The following is a 22,922-nucleotide window of genomic DNA, read 5'->3' as shown; positions in this document are numbered from 1 at the left end:
GCACATTCAGCATGCAGATCTTGGTATTTAAATACTACTCTGCAATAAAAGGAACCAGGACTCCTTGGAGAAACTGCTGATTACAGGGCTGGGGCAAAGGAAAGACAAGATGAGTCTGGAGCCTCTGGTAGTTCCAGAATGCCAGAAAGTAAAGAAGGGGGAAAAAAACACAAAAAAACAGAGAGAGAGAGGGGACATTTCAAAAAGATGTAAGAGCCAACATGAAAGAATTCATCAGTCCATCAGTAAAGATGGAGAAATTGTCACAGACTGAACAGACTAAGGAGACACGATGACTAAATGCAATATGGTACCCTGGATGGGATCCTGGACCAGATAATGGACATTAGTGGAAAAACTAGGGAAATGTGAATAAAACTTAACAGTATTGTTAATTTCTTAGTTTAGCTAAATTTATGAAGGTTATATAAGATACTAATATTAGGGGAAGCTGGGTGAAGAGTATGTTAACTATCTGTATTCTTTCACACAACGCTTTTATAAATCCAAGTTTATTTAAAAATAAAACTACCGAAGAAAAAATGGACAAGATATACAAAATTAACAACAACAACAAAAGTCAAATAGGGACTCTTTGGGCCATAGTCTTTTAAGGAAAATTAAGTGTCACAGAGCTTTCTCTCAGAGCAGAGGATGGAAATGAGCTCATGGGAGAGAAAGAATAGAAGTAGGGAGAGAGAGCGGGGAGGAAGATAAGGAGGCCGCTTCTGAGGAGACGCTATACTTGGGTGTTATTACTACAAGCACATAATTAAATAAATGTCAAGTTAACCTGGCTTGAGTTTTATTCGATATCACTAAATTTTGTTCACATAGAACCAGTCTTTAAAATATTTGGATCATGTAGCACAGCTGTCTATTCACATAACAGTTCTCTGCTCATAATTTTATAAAAAAGAAGGAACACTGGGTAGGAGCTGTCATAAGCTACCACCATGTACTTCAATACCCAGTGGGCCAGAAAACTAACTTATAGATAGGAAAGAAAAAGAAGATATAAAGTGGCCTCTTCCTAGAGAGGACAGATAGATAAATAGAAGAGTACTGAGACTGTTCTTGCTACATTTTAAATTAGTGACCTCGAAGAGGAAACTCATAACAGAAGCTTCAAAACTCCAGAAGACCATGGAGTTTTCACTGAGACTACCCCAGCACTTTTAGGTGGCAGCGTGGTGGTGTGCTAGATGGCTCGCAGTGGCTCATGAGAACGACGGAGCTCATCTCTCCCAGCTCCGTGCTCAGTGCCATCAAGCTGACAGCCTGCCATCAGCCGTGGTGGGAGGATTTTCATCACCCAGCACACCACTGGTGGGAAGCCAGAGGGAGTCCTCACGGAAGATAAAGAAAGTAGGAAATTAGCTTCAGTGTGGAGTGAGCAAAAAGCTCATGGAAAAAACTATCTAAATTAGAAGATGGTGGCCCAAGAGTTTCTACTACAATCTGGGAAGCAATCAAGAAATCATCAAAGTTTTCTCAAGACCCTTTCATCTGTAAAGATAAATAAGAAAGAAAATATTAAAATTAATAAATCTCTAAATGATATAGCTAGGAAAGTTTTTAACTCTCTGAGAACCAAAAAAATCACGTCATATTATCTGTCATCATGCCTTACAAATTTAGGAAGTCAATACATGTTTGAGGAATAAAAATAATTTTCCCATAAATTTTAGCGTGGAAAAGAGTTTAAGACAAGCCTCACTGTGCACAGTGGCTAATTAACCTATGGAATGTGTATATGCCAAAAGTATAACTCATTCCGTGGCAGTAAATATAACGACTGACTGACCCCAGATTGCCTGGGACCGAGGGGATTCCTAGCATTCCGGACTTTCACTAAAACCAGGATAGTCACGGGCAAACTGGGACCAGTTGTTACCTTAGCTGTGCATAAATTCAGGAATTAAAACGGCCTAAAAGTTATTAAGGGAAGTTGAAACTATGTAGGAGACAAACACAAAAAGGCTGATGCCATCGCTGGTACTAACAGGGCCCAATTCTGCAGGTCACGCACAATACAAAAAAACATATAATCAAGTACCATGTCCAGTAAGTGCCACCCATGATGGGGGCAGGAAGGTTAGCAGTGCAGACCTGAGGAAGAGACAAAAAGGAAATCTTGAAGGCAGAAGAGGGTTGAGCTAGAGAGAATGTGTGATAACAGTAACAAAGGCCTAAATGAGGAATAAAACACCTGGGAAAGAGCAAGGAAACAGCCTGATTGAAGCAAATATCAATATCGGGAAACAGTGCAACGGTCAGCCAGGTGGGGTGCTAGAAAATTATAGAGGTTAAATAATTTGGATTTTACTCTGTTTAAGCAGGATTTTTTTAATGGATGCTCAAGAAGAGTTTCTGAGCAGGAGCTGCAAGCACAGACAGACTGATGGTTAGGAGTAAGGAGGTGAGCGGCAGAACACTGGCCTAAGGTCTTGCAGCAGCAGCCTAAGGAGCGGACAGCTCCAAACACTCTGAAGCTTCCACAGTGGAGGTACAAGCCTAACGCTAAGACTCCGCAGTCAGTTACATTGTGCACGGTTCCAAGGGTGAGTTAACAAGTCCTTTGTCTTTCAAAAGCAACGTATCCATGAATTAAAATACTATACAAAAATCAGTCTACAGTCATCTCTAAAGCCTATCTACAAAAAGGTAATAAAAAACAACAAAACATAAAACACCCAAAAGAAAATGTTTTTACCTTTAAGGGATTCACAATTCAACTGAGGAAGTAAGGCAGAAAACAAGAACAGTACATAAATGGTCCAAACAGTGAATATGTAAGAAAAATAAACAAGACATCTATCCAACAATGGCTATTTTCATTTTCCAGATGGCTCATGGTCATATGCTTTTCTGATCTGATTATAAAAGACTCTGACAATCAGTGCATTCATTATCGATCTAATAGTTAATCTCAATAATAGAAGTGCTGTTGGCATTGTAGATGGGAACAGGGAAACAGCTGAACCGACACACAGCCTTAGCACGGTGGCTGAGGCTTAGCAAGCACTTAAGATTCAGAGTACAAGTCATTTCCTGACCTCCCTACCCCTACCCAAGCTCTGGTGACTTTCCTCTGAGCTCTCACAACCTCTGCTCTCCTCTACTGAAGCACTTCCCCAATGAACGAAACTGTCTAAGGGCAGGACCCCATCTTTCAGCTTTTTACTCCTTGCCAAGCAGCATGGAACATGCATTCAACACCTGCTAAACAATTAATTCATTGTTAGCCACAGCATTTCAACTCGTCCTCCCTCCCACCTCACAGATCCTTAAAAAGATCATGTCCCAGAGTTAGAAGAGAGAAAAGGCCATCAAGCCCCACTCACTGCACATCTTGCATCCTCATGACAAAGCCGCTGGCATTCCACCAGCCTCAGCTTCAGCACAGCCAGCGATAGGAAGTCCACCACCTCCCAAGACATTCCATTTTCTGGCAGCTGAAATTGTTTGCAAGTTCCTCCTCAAGCTGGGTCAAAATCTGTCACTGCTATGGAAAGCGCAGAGCCAAGGACAGAGCTCTTTTTACCTCACTAGAGAACTCCTCCTAGGTTGACACCCAATCCACCCCCCATCCAGTTCCAAAGCTTAAATCTGTACCTCAATGTCACCAGTGCAGTCAGGTAGGCCCTGCTGCTTAGTGGTTAAAGGCACAGCCTGGGACTTGGACTCAGAATTCTCGCTCTGCCCTTACTAGCTGTGCGACACTGGGCAAGTTACTTTGCAACTATAGTTTCTCATCTGTCAGGTGAAGATAAATTGGAACCTACTTGATAGGGTTGTAATGAGGAATGACCTGTAAGCTATATCATATATTAGTTAAGGATCTCAGTTGAAAGTGTCAGAAACATGTCTGGAGCTAGCTTAGCAAAAAGCATTCTGTTGCTTTCGTGTTAGGTGGACTTCAAGGAAAATGGAACCCAGGAACTTGAACACCATCAGAACTCTCCCTTGGTGTTTTGCCTCTGCCTCTTTCAAAGTGTGACTTCACTCTTCTGGACAGGTTTTCTGGAACTATGGCCACTGGCAGCACTACCAAAAAGGATCTCTTCCCCTAGTACCAATCTGAAAATATCCAGAGACAGACCTGTGCTCATGCTTGCAGTCTGGAGGTGGGTTACTATCCTTGCTGGCTGCACTTGAACCCAAGGCCAGTTGGAGTTGGGGAAGATCAATTTGTCAAAAGAGGGAGGGCGGGGGGCCGGCCCCGTGGCTTAGTGGTTAAGTGCAAGCGCTCCGCTACTGGCGGCCCGGGTTCAGATCCCAGGCGCGCACCAACGCACCGCTTCTCCAGCCATGCTGAGGCCGCGTCCCACATAAAGCAACTAGAAGGATGTACAACTATGACACACAACTATCTACTGGGGCTGTGGGGAAAAAAAAGGAGGAGGATTGGCAATAGATGTTAGCTCAGAGCCGGTCTTCCTCAGCAAAAAAGAGGAGGATTAGCACGGATGTTAGCTCAGGGCTGATCTTCCTCACAAAAAAAAAAAAAAAAAAGAGGGAGGGTGGATTTTTCAGAACACAGGGGCAAGACTTCCAGGCAGACAAAATAACTGATGTTCTCTGTGGGAGTGCTCATTAAATTGCACCTATAATATTATAACAATCCCATCGAGCAGCTTCCAATTTATATTCCACAAACCAGGTATACTAAAAAAATAATTCAGGAAACTAACAATAAAAGGTTCTTAACCTTTTATTTCACTATTGTAACTTTTTTAAAGCCACAGCTATTATCACTATCATTTAATAAAAGAACATTCTACACCAAAGAAGTTGGAAGGACATAATCTCAGAATAAAGGACACTCCTTTATAACAAATCAATTTAGCTTTATGAAAAAAGCTGTATTTTTCTTAATTTTCTCAATTTGGCCAAGGGCTGGTAAAAACTTCATCCAGACCTGATGCTGGCCAGGCCCTGGCTGGAATCTGGGAACCCCTGATCCAGGTCACAATCTTCAACCTTGTCCACAGGCAGCCTGGAGCTTGCCCCAGGCCTTGCTGCGATCCAGGCACACTACTCCTCCAGCACTTTCCACAGCTAGCACAGAGCCAGGCACCCAGTAGACACATGCTCACTGAACTGATCCACCAGTGCAGCAGCTATCAAAACACACGTAAACATAGTCTGGCAGTCCTTGCTCTTAACAAATATATGCTGGAACATACATACACACACATACATTTTAAAATTCATACTTACCTTATTTTCAAAAGGATTGGGGCAATTTTACACATATACAATACAACCATTAAAAGAATGAGATTCACGTCATGACGGGAAGAGGAACAGAAAGCCTGGGAAAAGGCTAGCTACTTTGACAGGGCACTATATTTCAATTCCAGGTTCAGATATAATTTTCTTGAGAAGTGTGGCTCTGGGAGAGAGTAGAGACGCATGGCATAAAATAACAGTCTTTCCCTTACTACTAAATCTGAGAGTTGGTCTGTGTGTGTGCATGGCTAGGGTAGCAATTTTAGCAGGTAGTCTGAGGGGTCCTTTCATTCAGTCATTCCCTCAATCAACATCTCAATGCACTATGTTAGACACCAGAGCCACAAAGCTGAATTAGGTACAGTCTCCATCTCAAGGAATTTCATGAACCAGGGAAACTGAAAATTACTAACATAAACCACAATCTAAATTAAATTACTAGTCATCTGTTGTCTCTGCTTAATACAAGATGAAGATCATTTGAAATTTAGCCTTGTTAAGTTCCAACAGAGCACTCGGTAACTGCACACAAATAAACAGTTTTGTGCTCTAATTTTCACCTGCTTATTGAATTAAAAGTTCAAACCTTGGACAACTGAAGTAGGATATCCTAGAACCCAAGGTGTTATATGCCAAAGCATAACATGCAAGCCTCCATCTCTGAACAATAGCGTCTTGTTCCGTGTGCCCGTGTAAAGCCACAGGTGACCTGGCCAAGTTTTCTCCTAGTTTCTGATGGTAGTGAAGGCCAGAACCATATTATTAAGCCCTCTTAGTGAAAGCCCTAACCTAGCCCAGGTCTTCAGATCATCAATGCTTCAGTTACTTTCCACTTGTCTTCCAGATTTCATGGGTAGAGTAGTAGGCTGCAGGCCAAAGAAGCAACAGAGGTTCTAGTGGTAGTCAGAAATGCGACACGAGAGGTGAAGCAGGAAAGAGAGACCATGACAGAAAGAAACCAGGAAGAGTGTGGGAAAGCCAGGATAAGAAGGTCAGAACAGAAGGGGTCAGGAAGGCAGGCAAAAGACACACTAATTTAGGATTGGTTAAATGTTCTATAAGGAACAGGTTAGGTGCAAATAGAACTCGGGGTGCCAAAGCCATATGTATGCAAATTTAGAGCCAATGCAAGAAATTTAACACAGGTCAGAAGATGCAGATTTAGCTGTGATTTCTAGTACAAGTAAACCACTTACGCTCAGGAAATGGGTTTACATCTTCCCCAGAAACCTCTGACTTCTTAGTAGAAAGGTAAGTTTTTAGTTAATTCTACAGAACAGATAATCCTTCATTGTAAAGTTCTTCAAGCTGATTGATATTTAGTAACACTTTTCATAAGCATATTTTAAATATAAAAAGTAATTTAAAAAAATCAAGCATTAGCATTTGTAGCAAAGACCATGTTGTTTATTAGTGTCAAATCATAATATCAGAAGTGGTGAATCAAAGCCTAAGAACAGGCTTGTTCAGACAAAGTAAAGGAAGCCAAAGTTCAATAGCTCACAGGCATCCATTCAAGATGAGCACTGCTTCCCACAGCTGACTTTCAAATGCCTCCAGTGACTAAGACTCAAACAGAACACACACAGGGAGCAAAGGTTACTTATTAATTCTATTGTTCACTCTGAGGAAAAGTACAAAGGATTACTCCGTACACACTGATTAGGTAAAAAGCATTAAAAAATCAAGAGAAAATATTTATACCTAACTCCTATAATAGAGTTTAAAACAACTTTTAAGTAGCATCTATAACATAGAACCACAGATTGATGTTTTTAATGTGTCTGTTCCTACTTAATACTTAAAATTTTAAAGCACAAAATTTAAAGTTTCTATATTTGTTTAATTACTACCCATAAAGTTCTGATCATTTTACTAGATTAAGCATTAAGTAATGACTGATACTTTACAATATTGATAGTAGCCATACAAACTGGTATTTGATTATATTTCAAGTTTAAAACAGGCTTTCCTAAGTATCTGGCTACTTCCCCCAATAATCATAGTAAACAACGGACTTTTTCTAATTATTATACAATTGTTATACAATTCAAAATACCAGTCAAATAATATTTTATATGTTTTAAAACTAAACTCCTATCTACCACCAATCCCCACCTCTACCTCTAAGGCCCTCTGAGGTAAATGTTGTTCTAAACCAGTGCTTCTCCACTGGGAGGAAATTTTGCCACAAACGCAAAAAAAAAAAAAAAAAAAGTTTTGGGAACGTCTGGAGACATTTTGGTCACAACTAGGAGATGGAGAAGGGGGTACTACTGGTATCTAGTGAGTAGAGGTGCTACTAAACACCCTACAACAAAGAATTATCAGGTCCAAAATGTCAGTAGTGGCTCTGCTGGGAAACTCCATTCTAACTGAAACAAGTAAATTTGCAAACACAGCTGACAACTTCAAAAAACAATTGGCAAGTAATTCAAAGTTCACTAAGCTCTGTTATTGGTATAGAGACACAGACAAAATAAAAGTTGCTTTTCATCCTCCCTCATAAAATGATGGTTTGACTATTAATCATTAATGCATGAAGTTGCAGACAGACATGAAGGGCAAAGAGTACTTTCACTACCTAAGCAATTAAAAAAGAACTTTTAAAAAGCTTTAAAAAAGAATATTTCAGGAGACAAAAAAGGAAATGAGATAGAGATATTCTTGACAGTTTTCTATGATGCTTAAATTTTCAAGGACATACACCAATTAATCATTACTTTTTAATGCTGTTGTTTAGTTCTAACCACCTTTTTTTTTGCCCCCTCAGTCGTTACATTTTTTACTAAAGTTTAAAGTAAAGAGAAAAGTTAACCACACGGTACTAGTCGGTAGAATAATCTTAAACCAAAACTCGTTACTAAAGTATCTGTTAGAACTCTGTTTACCTGGTAAAAGGACTGGCTCCAATTTTTTAATCTTCGGTTCCGAATCAATCTTATCGTCAGTCTGAAATACATTAGCAAAATAAATCAAAATCAAAACTTTTCCCTCCCATGAGATACTAGAGCAAATTTTGTTTTCTAAGTGACGATATAGGTGACAGACACGTATTCCCCCCACTTAAATTCTTTCACATTTTTACCGAGCTCTTTTTAAGATCTGGTCATTATCGACTTGGGAGGCTGACAATAAAAATATTACAACTGCCTACGCCGCTTCCAGGTGTTCAGATTTATGACAGGTACGTAACCTCTTCTACCAGGTGCCCACAAGCGAAGCAGTCACGCTGGCGGTCACAGTGAGGACCGCCGCGAGGCGAAGAGCTAAATCGATCCAGCTCCGAACGCTCCCTTGGGTCTCATCACGCGGCAAAACTAAGTACCGTAGGTCTTCAGGCAGAGAATGGCTGCGGCAGTCTTACAAGTTTCTACCGAGCAAGTGGGGGCTCCCGAGAAGGTGCGTTTCCCCGCGCCGGGGCTCTGGCAACCGCACGGCTGGGGAGAGGGAGACGGGGTAGCCTCTCGGGGTTCCCCTGCTCCCCGGGGCCGGCCCGGCGGCTCCCCGGAAACACCAAGGAGAGGGGCGCTCGCAGGGAGGGGGTTGTTTACCTGGGGCGGCGGCAAGAGGTAGGACCTGAACGTGGGTCTGGGAGGCTTGAGGGAGAACATGGTGCCGCCGCCTTTTCGCCCCGGCCGGGACGCAACCCGGGACCCACCAGGGGCTAGCGGCAGCGCTGACGCCTCCCGACGCCCGCGGAGTTAGAGCTCTCCGTGCGGCCGCCCAGGCCCCGTCTGCGGCCAGCCGGGCCGGGCGGACTGACGGGCGGGGACACGGCGGAGCGCCCGCCCGAGCGGGGAGGAGCCGGAGCAGAGTCGGGCCGACTCGGGCGCCGGGGCCCATCCCCGGAAGGAGCTCGGCGCCCCGCCCCGAGAGACAGCGCGCGCAGGGCCGGCGGCCGGCCGCTCGGCCGCTCGGCCGCGCTGGCGCCCGGACGCAAGGCTTTGCGCGGTGCGCCCGCTGCCGGGACTTCAGCGACGGCGCCGCAGGGAGCACAGCCCGGTAGCCATCTTGAGAGCTCAGCCTTGGGAGGGCGCGTCTACGGCGGCCAGCAGGGCTCACGGCTGCCCGCGGGGACCTACGGCGGCCCGCGGGGGCCACGGCGGCTGCGGGAGGCTGCCAGCCACTCTGGCACTGGGCAGTGTGTGTAGCGACTGCCCAGCGGTTCTTCTCAGGCTGGGACAGCTCCATGGACTGCTGCTCGTTAGTTACCCAGCTCGCGCGATCATTGCTGTTTTAAGTCGTTAGGAGAAGCCCGGAGCGGGGAGAAGGAGACTCTGGCGCCCCGGACTCATCCAGTCACACTGCGCCCAGTGTGTGAGGGCCCGGCACCGGGAGAGTGGACTGGTGCAGCCAGCAGTGACCGGGATCAAACGTTCAGCACGATCTGTACTGCATGTGATAAAGCCCCTTAAAGTTCCCACATTTGGGGAAGATTTTCTTCCATCACCTCGTCTGTTGTTTTTCCGCAAAGCTTTGAGACAGGGATGTCCTACCAGCTGAGCTGACTGCTGATTTCCGCGGGATGCGGAGACTTGCGTGGGCTGTGGGGACTATTGACGGATGACATTGACAGGCAATCCAGACTCTTCAATTTAGTTTATGACTTCTACCCTCCTTATTAAAACTTAATGTGAAAAAGATATTAAGCAAGTTACCTTCCTTTCTTTTCTTGCCCATCCTCACATGTAAAGATACTAGTGAGCAAATAAATGATCCAAAGCCCAGCAAGAGTAAGGCCCTAGCGCTGGGGGGTGGGGGGTGAGGCGCGGGGGAGTCTTCAATAGCCTATGGACCGAATAATCTGCCCATTAATTGCAAAGAACAGACGAAATTCAGCATATCAAGGACAGGGCATTTCAGAACGCTTAACATATTTCTGAATTAGAGCAGACTTTGGTGGAAGGGGATTAGTGACGTTACATTTTGGTGATCTGTTAGTTGAGACTAGATCCTTCTTATGCTTTGAAGAATAAAACCCTAACCTAGCATTTTATAAATAATGTCACAAGGAAGCTCCAATGTGGCCACACAAATCACAACCATACTGACAAGTGTTGCTAATGGAAACACCAAAAAACTTACAGATTCAAAAGATTGCTTTTTTTCTGAAAATAATTTATCCTGGATTGAGAACCCTGCTGGTCTTTCTGGTTTACTTGTTTGAGTGACACATGATTCTATTTTGCTAGAGAACCACAATTGTACTTTTAAAATGTTAAGTCCATTAGGTTATAGGTGTTAAAAATGCTGTTGTGCACATACATTTTAAAATTTTTATGAATAGTCTGTGATTTCTCTACATAAAATGGATTTTTAAAAAAAACTCATAGAAAGATCAGATTTGTGGTTAACATGGGGCAGGGGGCGGGGGGCAGGGGGTGGTGGCAGTGGGTGATTGGAGAAAGGTGGTCAAAAGGTACAAACTTCTAGTTACAAGATAAATAAGTGCTATGGATGTAATATACAGCATGATGACTATAGTTAACACTGTTGTATGATATATATGAAAGTTGTTAAGAGAGTAAATCCTAAGAGCTCTCATCATAAGGAAAAAAACCTTTTTTTTCTTTTTTTGCTTTCTTTTTTCATTGTATCTATATGAGATACAATATTTGGGAGGCTAAATAAATTTATTACGGTAATCATTTCACAATATATGTAAGTCAAACCGTTATGCTGTACGCCTTAAACTTATACAGTAGTGTATGTCAATCGTATCTCAATAAAACTGCGGAAAAATAAATGGATTTTTTCCACAAGTGGAAAAAAGCAATATGTGGATATTTCTTTATACTTTAATGACTTACTATGTGATTTGGGTTTTGCTGTACAGGTTTTCTTAGGATCTATAATGCTAATGTGACCCTACAGTTGAAAAGTGGAAAAACTCTGATTTCTAGATTTGTTACTGACGTAACCCTAAATATTATGACACTTTCAGACATGTAACTGTATTCGTCTGCTTGGGTTGCCATAGCAAAATATCACAGACTAGGTGGCTTAAACAACGGAAATTTATTTCTCACAGTTCTGGGGCCTGGGAAGTCCAAGATCAAGGTACAGGCAAGGTAGATTTCTGGTGGGAGCTCTCAGACTGGCTTGCAGACAGTGGCTGTGTCTTCACAGGTGGAGGGAGAGAGAGAGTGTGCTCTGGTGTCTCTTCTTATAAGGGTGCTAATCCTGTGGGATTAGGATCCTATGACCTCATTTAACCTCAATTACCTCGTAGAGGCCCTATCTCCAAATACAGTCATGTTGGGGGTGAGAGCTTCAACATACAAATTTTGGGAGGACACAGTGCAGTCCATAACACTAGTCTTATAGCTTCTTCTCATCCTGATCTTCTTGACACTCTGTATTTATGGAATAGTTGACTATTCCCTTCTTTTGGCACTATTTTGTTTTCCTCCTATTTTTCTGACTCTGTTTCCATTATTGGTTCTTCTCTCATGGAGGATAGTGACATTCCCTATGGATCATTTCCTTTTCCCTGTGAAAAGAAAAAAAAGAGCTAACATTTCTTGAATGCCTATTAGGTGCTAGGTACATTATATATTCGTTCATTCAGTTACCAAATTTGTATTGAGTGCTAACTTTGTGCTAAAACGATCCAGATCACTAAGAAGACAAAGTTCCTACTTTCCTGGCATTTTCATTATGGGTAGAAAGATATAGAAAAATTAATATATAACATGTGAAATGGTAACAAGTGCCAAAATAAAACACGAGAAGGATGAGAGTTCTATTTTTTGATGGGAGGTGGGGTGTGGTCATGGAAGGCCTTTCTGATAAGGTGACATTTGAACAGAGGCCAAAGGGAGTCAGCTGGAAATCAGGAGGAAGAGCATTGTGGTCAGAGGGGATAGCAGTGCAAATGCCCTGAGGTGAGAGCCTATCTGGTGTGTTTGAGGCCACTGGGTGAAAGCAGCCTAACCCAGTGTGAGCGGAGGTCAGAGAGAAAGAACAGGCCAGATCACATAGGGCCTGAAAGTTAAGAAGCTTTTGCAACATTTTGAGCTGAGAATGACACGATCTAACTGACAATTTAAAATAATCACTGCCACTGCTGCAGTGGTACAGCAGGGTGGACGCTGGGAGACTAGTCGGGGCTATTAGAATAGTCCAGACAAAAGAAGCTGCCGGTGGTGGAAGTGGAGGAGGTTAGAGTGGTTATGTATAATGTCTACAAAACTCTGCCATTGCCTGGGACTATTAAGCAATTCAAAAAATCTGTATCTTGGGGGGAGATTCTGGGAAGATGACAGCAGCAGCATAATTGTTCAGTCTCAACATAAACACAGAGAAAGCAACTATAAAGCAAAACCAGAAACCCCTGCACAACATCTACAACAAATCTAAGTGAAACAGTATCCCCATGATCTCCAATACGTAGGCAAGTGGGAGCGAAGGCCCATAGCAGTCACAAGACCTGTGGTATCAGCACAGGGAATCAGTGAGGCAGCTGGAGAACTCCAGAATAGCCAGAAGGTTTCCACTGGAAGGCCCAGCCGGTCAGGTTGAGAACAGCAGGTGAAATAGGGAGGGGTGTTTGTCATCTCCAGTAGCATGAGACTGCAAGGGGCTCCTCGTATGCCCTGAAGGGACTGGAACAACATAGCTGTGGGAACACTTGAAACTGACCTACCAGGGCTTCCTTAAGGGGCCCACACTGAGAACAATCGCTGGGCATGGAAACAAAATTGAGCCAAATAGAGACAGAGGAAAAAGAAGGTCTAGAGAAAACTGGAGGACCAGAAAATCTCCAAAAGTAAGCTGACTTAAAAAATTTTACTACTACACTAGAAAAACAGAAGAGGTTCTCTGTGAAGTTAGAAAAGCAATCCTGAAAATTGCCTCCTTCAAAAAGTTCCAGAAAACCAATTTCATGTAAAAATAAGCAACAGGAAAGTATGGAAGTCAAATCCATAGAAGACTACTATAATGAAAAAGAGAATAAGAATAGAATGGCACTTCTACAGACAATAAAAGCACAGCAGAAAGACATGTCCCCTGAGCAGATCAAAGCTGACAGCCACTATTGAAGAGACACTAAGAGAATGATATGAACGAACTATGTAAACCAGAATTAGCAACACTCAAAAGGAAATGAACAAACTCAGGATAGAATTAGAAAGAAGAGAAAAAATTATTTCAGAAATGAAGACCAAGCTAAAATAAACCCAAGGGTGAGTAAATACATTTGTTGTTGCCTGAAGAGAAGTAGAAGATGAAAAGGAGGAAAATTTTAAAAATCAATGAAGAGAGATTAAAAAAAGATCAGAGAGAATGTGGCAAATATTGAGGCTAGGCAAAGGAGATCCAGCATAAAGATAATAGGACTCCCTGGGAAAAAAGGGAGGAGGGGGGATAAGGAAACAGAACAAATACTACAAACTATAATTTTTACAAGAAAAGTTCCTTGAAATAAAAAATATATATATTTGCAACTACTCATTGAAAGAACACACTGCACCTGAGAAAATCAGCCTAGAATTATCAACACTAAAACACATTCTTGTAAAACTACTGGACTTTAAAGAAAAAATAATGCAATTTTTTTGTGTATCTAGACAAAGGGAGCAAGTGGCTTTTAGGTGAAAGAAAATTAGATTATCATCAAACTTTTTGGCAGCAATGCTTTATGCCAGAAGAAAATGGAGCAACATATTTAAGGTACTCAAGGAAAGAAAATGTGAGAGGATAATAATTGCAGTGGATTGAAACACATCATGTATGTTTAAACCCATGAGATCATAATGGTATATATATACATATATATTTTTTAAATCTATCAGTCACTTTCAAAGGATAAGAGAACCAATTCAATATCTTGAAAACTGGCAAATAAATGGAAAAAAATTAATCATTATCCTTGCAGTACAGTATGGACTGTACCACTGTATAAGCAAACAGTAGGTGGAAGGAATTATCTCTTTATAAAGTATTCTAACTAATAAAAGAAAAAGAAATAATAAGATTCGAGTATCACAATTTTCAACCTCCTGTGAATTAAGAGACCTAGGCATTGAGTATCAATAGCTGCTGACATCCCAAAGAGAGACAAGTAGACATATGTGCCAAAGGATGAAAGAAGCAACACCGGTCAAACAGCCTTGCCAAAGGGATTGAACCTAAGCCTGAATAAGCCTCTGAATTCTCCTGCCAACTTACAGGAACAGTGGGACATGTCAAACTGCACATGAATATTCAACCAGTAAAATTTAGACTGTGGGAAACTTTGCAAGACAAATAGCCCACGTTCTTCCACAGATAAATTGTAAGGAAGAGAAGGGATAGAGAGGAAGCCAGCAAATGAAACAAAACAAAACAAAAAAGAGCGAGAGACTAAACTATAGTGCTAAGGAACATTCGGGTGATAAAACTATAATGAAATGCAAGTGTGCTGATTTTAAAACAATCTGCAAAATTTTAAACACTCCTCCCATATAGGACCCCTCCCCTTGAATCTGGGCTGGCCTTAGTCACTCACCTGTAACCGAGAGAATGCAATGGGAGTGACTCTGCATGACTTCTGAGGCTAGGTCATGAAAATGATGACATTACCTCCTTGCTAGCCGGGACACTCACTTTTGCAGCTCTGAAGTACTATGTAAGAAATCTGATTTCTCTGAGGCTGCCATGCTGTGAGGAAGCCCAGGCCACATGGAGAGGCCATGTATAAGTGCTCTGGTGGAGAGCTCTAGCTGAGATTCAGAGCCCAGCTGACAGCCAGATCAACTCCCAGACGTGTGAGGGAAGATGCTTCTGGATGATTTCAACTTCTAGCTGTTGAATCACCCCCAGACTCCAGCTGAATCTTCCCAGCTTAAACACCACGAAAGAGAGAGAGTAGTGTGCTATAGCCAGTTTGTACTGGCTTGCAGGAGCCAATTGTTAGCATCTTTTCCCAGCTCCACATTCAGTGATGTCACCTGGGTAGCTTGAGATTGGTCATGGTAGGAATATTCATACCATGGAAATCAGCAAACACTACAAATTAGGGGGCATTTCTGCTGTGCTTTGTCTGAATTCCTGATCTACAGCATCCACGAGCATAATGGGTGTTTTAAGCCACCTAGTTTTGGAGTCATTGTTTTACAACAAGAAAGTGATTACTATAAAAGGATAGTGGTTACTTTTGCGGGGAGGAAAGTGGTTGGGATTGGAACTTCTGAAACTTCTGGGGTGGCTGGCAAATTCTATTAATATGGGTGGTGGTTATAAGGATGTTTCTCTTACAATAATTAAATCATTTATTTGTTTTGTGTTATTTTCTGTGTCAGTTTTATAATAAAAATTTCTTTGACTCAGTGTTTTTTTTTATGTAGGACATAGTAGGATGATGACTTCATTTCTCTTTATTTCCAATATATATCCAGCAAAATGCATTTTTGATATGGAATAACTCTATGACAACACTAACAGTTTAATTTTAAAATTTGGAAGCCTAAATTATGGAAACATATAGGAGCCTCATGGTGATACAACATATATTCAGAAAATAAGCAATCATACATTCTTAAAGGAGCAAGCCATTTATAATGAGGTCTTTTGATAGTTAAATTAACTCCCCTTGATCAAATTAAAAATGAGCTTACTTTAAGTTTGTATCAAATATCATATTGTAACATTTACAAGTGTGCCAGAGTTTATGGGATATAAGAATAAAAATCTTCTTCCTATGTCTCTTATTATGTTTTACATAGAACAGAAATATACTTCTAATTTATTTAGTAAGACAATTTTATAATAAATGCTTTGAACATACACAGTGTTCATGTTTTAATGTACTAGATACTTCTAGATTTGATCAGATTGAACATTAGTCCCTAACATTTAGTTTCCCATATTTAGCAAAATTAGAATGATATTGGAATAATAATAACATAATAACAAGGATCCTGGCACAGTGCCCTGCATAATAGGCCCTCAATATTTGAGTTGTACTGACTTGGAAGCGTAAATAAATAGTTATATGGTATGATTTCAGGTGTGCAAGAAAGGTCCCTGCCACGAGTTCTGAACTTCCACCTTTAGTATTTACTCATTTGGGTCTGTAAGACAAACATCTTCAGAAAAAAATCACATCCCCTTCAACCAACCTTGACAGGAAACAGGCGTCACAAATCCCAGTGAGACTTATGGGAACGGATTCAGGTCCCATACCTGAGGTAAGGGGGGTGCTGTGTATGAATGGAGAACTGGAGAATTCCAAAGATAAGCTTTGCCTTTTTAAGACCCGCTTTTTTGAGCTGTCATAGGTTCTCCAGCTTATTCTGAGAAATCTCTTTTTCTAGGATGTGGCAAAGGGCTGAAAGTTTTCGTGGCACCAAAAGCAAAGATTTAGGAATGAGGTAAATGTAATGGGTTAAGCATTGGCTCAAATAACACATGTAGCAGGACTGATTAAAAAATCTCGGTGTAGTGCTATACAAATAAGCAATAGTTTTATTTATTAAATAAATGTTATTTATTAATTTCAAAGCCCCATACTCCATGCAACGGCATACTTTTTGATAAATCCAGCCCAATTCAGGGATTCTAATCTATTAAAATCTCAGTCTCATTTAGATGTTAGTTATCTCTGATCGCTACCTTTGGCATAACTGCAGTGAACTCTCTCTCTCTCTCTCTCCTTCCTTGCCAGTTTATGGCAATATGACAGTCTGAACCTCAGATGAGAATGGGTGTAATGGTCTCCTATTTTGTGATCATCTCCCATTTCTATCTGACACCCCTGCCCCCCATCCACCACCAATTCCTGGAGACTCTACCCAATGGTTCTTTCTGGGTAGGAGGCACTTCACCAAAGTAACAGCTGTTAGTTAGTCAGTCCAGCCATGATGCTGGCCTCTATGTGTGCTCCAGAGACTCCCTGAGACCTCACAAGTGATGTTCTTGGGGGATGGTGAGGGTCCAGCTCTAACTTCTGTGAATGTTGGTGGCCTCTGCTCTAGCCAGAGAAGACCCCTTTCTGCCCCTTTCGTACAGTCAAGAGTGGTGGTGCTAGGGTGGCCTTAAGGGTTCCTAGGGAGTGCGCCCTCTCCCCGACCCCTGCTTAGGGGGCCGAGCACTATGGTGGGTCTTTGAACTTACATTGTTGAAGCACAACACACCCTGTGTTCTCTGCCTTGAATAGTCTCTCTGGTTCTTGATAATTCCCACTGTGAACATGTATCTGTTAGGTTTTAGCCACAGCTTTGCACAAGCCATTGCACAGACAGAGGTACAATTCATTTGTATTTGTTCTCAAGGAGTGTATGACAACAGGAAGAGGCATACTGGATACTTTATTTTGACATATTAACAAAACTCTCGGTCAACCTAAACTATTACAGTGTGATCTTTGATGTGGTCTTGTACTTTTTTTTCACTGTGTAATTTTAAGACATAAAACATTAAAACATAAAACAAACAAAAACCCATAAAAAACATATGACGTTTGTGGCTCCTTTCCACTTCTCACTCCTTGCACCTCATAATTTTATTTTTCTTCTCCTCTACCCTTCCATTTTTTCATGTTTGCTTTCTCTTTAATTTCTCTTTCTTACATAGTTGCTTACTCCTTGAGTAACTTATTGGCATCTTAGGCTATTTGGTGGCCCTCAGAAATAAAGAGTTTGTAGAATCTTGTATACTGGTTAAGTGATATATCTCAATTGGAGTATCATCACTTTCATTTGATCCTACTCCAACTAAAAAAACTAACTTTACTAACATATGCTACCAAAATATTACTTTAAGTTTAGTGCATTAAATTTTAAGTTAATCATAAGTCCAAATTGACAAATATTTTAAATGAAAACGTTTTCAGAAATTGATGATGTTTAGATGACCAAGGTGGTACTCATTAGTGGTTTTGATTTAAAAATCAAAGAAACGAGACATGTTAGCATTCAGTTTCTGTGGAAGTTTTCTCTTGCTTAACCTTCTGTTCTTCCTTTGTAACTCCAGACACAACTACTAAGTTACTTACACTGCTGGCATGCCCAGGTCTATCTAATTTGCCCTGAAAGGCTTTAGCACTCCTAGGATGGCCATGTAAACTTTTTGACCTTAAAGATGGGAATCCCAAAGTTTGGTCTGTTTTCACAGACAGTAAGTTTTCCTTTCCAGTTCTGTCAGTAAGAGCTAGAGATAAACGAGAAATTTGAGGGACTGTTTCAGAAACACAGTTTTCATCTTCAGTATCTGTAAATTGTTCTTTATGCTCGGCTTGCATTGCAGCATCTGACACGATGAAAGGAATATCTGTACTGTGAGAACGTGTAATCTTTCTAACTTGATATTTCCATTCTGTCATCCATTGTTGAATTGTAGAGGGGCCTGCTTGGTCCATGACTGAACTGTAATCCGCGCTGCGGTTGTTAACCCCGCTGACCAGCTTTCTTCCACGGGAATATACAAAGCTTCTGGACTTCATTGTTTTACAAGCATTGAACGTTTCCTCAGGGTAATAGCGTGTCATTTTTGTTTCTTCCAGGGGATGGGAAATAGTGCCTTCTATCTCTGTTGTTTCCACTGTTAGCTGAGTGTTTTGAAAATCCGATTTCTTCTGTCCATTCATAACATCAGTTTGATTTAAACTTGGGGAAATAGTTTCTTCTCTTTTGGAGTCTGTCTGCCTTTCATCATCTTCAGCTGAAATCCCAATATCTGGACCTAATTTCAGCTCTGAGGTGTACTTTACGTTGTCGAATGCAAGTCGACTGCACTCTGGTGTTGCTGGCATGCTCGTGCTGGATAGAAGGTGAAGGCTGCCTTGACGCTCTGGTATCAGATGCATTTTCAGGTCCTTCTCTTCCTTCATACGGAAGGAACCAGTTTTTTTCCTGAATCCTGTCCCTGCTGGCTTAGAGAGAGAAGTATCCTCACACAACAGCTCCTCTCCATTAAAATGATATCTACACACGCTGTAGCCATCAGCGCTGCCGATGCTGCTTTGCCTTAAAAGAAAAGTTGCATCGCATTCAGAAGAAGCTCGGGACCGTGTCTGTATCAGGTCGGACCTGTCAATTCCCGCAAGATTTTCCAGAGCGTTCACCATTCTGCTAGATAATTCTTCTAGTTGAGAAAGCCGAAGGTCAACAGTCTGTAGGGAAGTTTTCATAAAATTTTCTCGTTCATTGATTTCTTCCAACCTCATTGACATATTTTCAACTCTGGTGAATACAAAGGGATAGGTTTATTAACCTGAGATTAATTAAATATTTAAAACAAAAATATTATAGTGTTGTTATATAATTTTTCAGTCTTTTGAGAATCATGGAACTCACTGGGTATATTTTCACACTTCATACATTCCTAATATAACTACTAAAAATTAGTGAGGAGCATCAGAAAATAATAGAAATACAGTTAACACATATAGTACTATTTACCATTCGTTGTTCTACATGCCTTACGTAGTCATTAATAAGTACTCACTGAGGTACCATTCTGGGCTTGTTTAATCCTCACAACCCTATGAGGTAGGCTGTATGACGTAGGAACTATTATCATCATCCCCATTTTACAGAGGAGGAAATAAAGTCGTGGAAAGGGTAACTAATTTTCCCAAGTTCGCCCAGCTGGTGAACAGTGCAGCTGGGATTCGAATGCACACAATGCACCTCCAGCATTTGCTCCAGCTTTAGTCTCTTAGCTGGTGCATCACATCACCTCTGATAATAAAGGAAGATACTAGCACTTAGGTTTTTGAGTTTTGACCGTAGTCACCGGCAATTAATGGTTATGGTGACAAAATAAATAAATTAAACTCCTTATTTGAAGTTCCTGGGGATTACAGAAAATGAATTGTTAATAATTAAGTTCAGATTATCAGATGGTTTACTTAAGGGACAAGAGGTCATTTAATTGTCTAAAGAATAGCAGTAACGTTAAATTGCTCATTGTATTTAATAATTAGTATTCTCTTAATGGGGTTGTGAGAAAGAAAGATCATGGCAGATTATAAATATATGCTGTTAGATTTTTTTTAAATCCTAGAAGATCAGGCAACAGTTATGAGACCATAACGTTGCCTGAATTAAACCGTGCTGGTATAGACTATGTTTTGTATTTCAAGAATACATACAGTATGAAGTCTTTCAACTGGTTCATGAAATTTAACTCTAAAAGGCAGCAAGGTATTCCCAGGACTTAGGACTGTCTTCTAAAAGTTGAATTTGTCCCTAGGGTGGCTGGGGCAGAGAGAATCCTGGTGCCCAGTTGGGAGCCTCTGGGCCCTCTGACCTGGGCAGTGTGGTTGTCTGTTCCAGCAGATTCATTCCTGTGTGAAGGCAAACACTTCAGTCTGAATTTTTTGTGCTCTGGTTTTCTATCTTTTCATGGAAATGTACAGGCAGTCTCTAGGATCACCCAGTTGGCACTGAGTCTGCTTCTAGTAGGTCTTTGCTGTCCTCTCGATGTATCCTTATAAATTCCCTCACCTGTTCTTACTTTCCTCTTGTCCACTTCTTGAACCTGCTGCTCTTCTTTGCACTAAGTTGCTGCTCTCTGCCTGACTACGTCTCCTGTACTCTCCTCACTCCGTGCTGCTTCTGCAGCTGTCTTGCCCTACTTTCTCCCAGAGCTGCTTTTGCTAATGCTGTTCTTCTGTTGGCCACATTGACAGCTGCGCTCCGATGTGTGGGAGAGTCCTTGGCTTCTATTCTTAACTCTTTTCATGGGGAAAGGACTATTTATATGCCCCTTAGGAAACCACATCATTTGAGCAGGAAGGGTCTGGCTTCCTGGAAGTTTGCCACCAGGAGGACCAAATTCGCCAAATTCACAGTGTATGAGAAGTCCTGATGTCCTTCTTTTAAAGCTTATCCATACTATAGGTTCTAAGGGTTCTCCTCTTACATTTCAAGGGCCAACAGAAGAACTTTTCACTATGAATTTTCCATTACTTCAACTAAGACTTGGTTTTCTCTGTTAAATGTAATGTCTCCTTGCTCACTTCAAATCTATTATCCTTGATGATTTCTTTTGTGTTAAAAACCACATAGCCTCTGTAACAGTCAAACTTGAGGTCATTTAACAAACACTACATTTAACGATAATGCAGCTGTGCAAAATTTTAAAAATAAATAAGCTGGTGAAATGCAGATAAGTATCTTTCCTTTCAAATCTTTTATAATTCTCTGCCTTTTTTTTTCTTGCATCACCCAATCCAGATAACAGCATTGCAGGCCACTCACAGAAAAGAAAGAAACCTGAAAGTCATCTGATTCTTTAGTCTCCCTTACACCTCTTTAACCTCCCCTCCCCCTGCATTGAATAAGTTACCACACTCTGTGGTAGGACTCCTCTTTAAGGAGTTTCTCAAATCTCCCATCCCTACTGCCACTCCCTCAGGTGAAGCTACGGAAGAAACATGCTTCATGATGTGCCTTAGATTAAGAAAATTGTCAGATGCGTATTTCAAGCTCATCATACACAGCTACAGCGTGGAGACAGCACATTTTAAATGGCTATGCCAAATCAAGGGAAGTTGTATTGAGTTTTTATAGTACGCGTGAAAGGAGAAGGGAAAAAATAAGTTTAAGTTCACATATCTGAAATGATTAACAAAAAGGATGAATGAGGAAATATCTCCTATGCTAGCCATGTTTTGTGACTCCCTACAATTACTCAAAATGTGTTTTCACAAATCTTGACATCTATACAAGGAGTGATTTTCATTTCAGATGGGGAAAGACAGGCTATCCAGGAAATAATTTGACAAGAGTCCCACATCTGCTTACACACTGAGTGGCAGGAAAACATATAAGAGAAATCTATCATTTGTGACAGAGCTCATAGTGAGGTATGAGCTTTCCTAGCTTTCAACATCTTAATTCTTCTCTCCTTTCAACACAGAGGGAAATATTTTTTAGCACAGTACAGAATACAGAAGTATTCTAGGTCCAAAGTAATTTGCTTGGCTTTCCCATTAAATAAAGTTGATTCCCTCTTAAAGACATATTCCCAATATGTCATATTTCTAATTTCATGTTTTCTTTTTAAAATTATCATACAGTAAATTGACTGTTTTTTCTTTTGGTGACAGTTCTATGAATTTTAACACATGTATAGCTTTCCATAACCAACATCATGATCAGGATCCAGAGTAATTCCATCACCCCCAAAACTCCCTCATGCCATACCTTTATAGTCACACCCTCCCCCACCTCCAATCCCAGCAACCACTCGTCAGTTCTCCATCCCTATAGTTTTATCTTTTTGAGAATGTCAAGTAAAAGAATTATACAGTAGGTAACCTTTTGAGACTAGCTTCTTTCAGCATAATGTCTTTGAGATTCATGCAAGTTGTCGCATGTATCAATCATTCATTCTTTTTTATTGCCAAGTAGTATTACATGGTATGGATGTACCACAGTATCTGTTGAAGGACATTTGGGTTATTTCCATTTTTTGGCAAGTATGAAAGGAGCTGCTATAAACGTTTATATACAAGTTTTGTGTGAACACAGGTTTCTTTTTTTTTAAATTGTTTTTATTGAGATATAATTGACATATAACATTGTGTAAGTTTAAGGTGTACAATGTATTGATTTGATACACTTATATATTGCAATATGATTACCACTGCAGAGTGAGCCAACACCAATATCACGTCACATAATTATCATTTCTTTTTTGTGATGGGAACAATTAAGATCTAGTCTCTTAGCAAGCTTGAAGTTTAT

The 22,922-nt window shown here is 40.9% G+C and overlaps 2 protein-coding genes across 2 annotated transcripts in view; both read right to left on the bottom strand.

Moving 5' to 3' along the window:
- Window positions 1-9,125, bottom strand: part of MTMR10 (myotubularin related protein 10) — a 48,926-nt gene extending 39,801 nt beyond the window's left edge. Inside the window, exons 1-2 of the mRNA XM_004431875.3 lie at window positions 8,793-9,125; window positions 8,130-8,190 (exon numbers count right to left, since the gene is read on the bottom strand). Coding sequence (XP_004431932.1) covers window positions 8,130-8,190; window positions 8,793-8,852 — 121 coding nt within the window. The 5' untranslated portion in view covers window positions 8,853-9,125. The remainder of the gene's footprint in view (window positions 1-8,129; window positions 8,191-8,792) is intronic.
- Window positions 9,126-18,078: 8,953 nt separating this feature from the next.
- TRPM1 (transient receptor potential cation channel subfamily M member 1) overlaps window positions 18,079-22,922 on the bottom strand; it is an 85,679-nt gene continuing 80,835 nt past the window's right edge. The window contains exon 28 of the mRNA XM_014788595.2: window positions 18,079-19,406. Within this exon, the coding sequence (XP_014644081.2) occupies window positions 18,134-19,406 (1,273 nt within the window). The 3' untranslated portion in view covers window positions 18,079-18,133. The remainder of the gene's footprint in view (window positions 19,407-22,922) is intronic.

The sequence above is a fragment of the Ceratotherium simum genome, chromosome 3 (genome assembly GCF_057802395.1).
Source record: "Ceratotherium simum simum isolate JZ-2026a chromosome 3, ASM5780239v1, whole genome shotgun sequence".
Lineage (NCBI taxonomy): Eukaryota > Metazoa > Chordata > Mammalia > Perissodactyla > Rhinocerotidae > Ceratotherium > Ceratotherium simum.
This window is presented reverse-complemented; position numbering and strand designations above follow the sequence as displayed.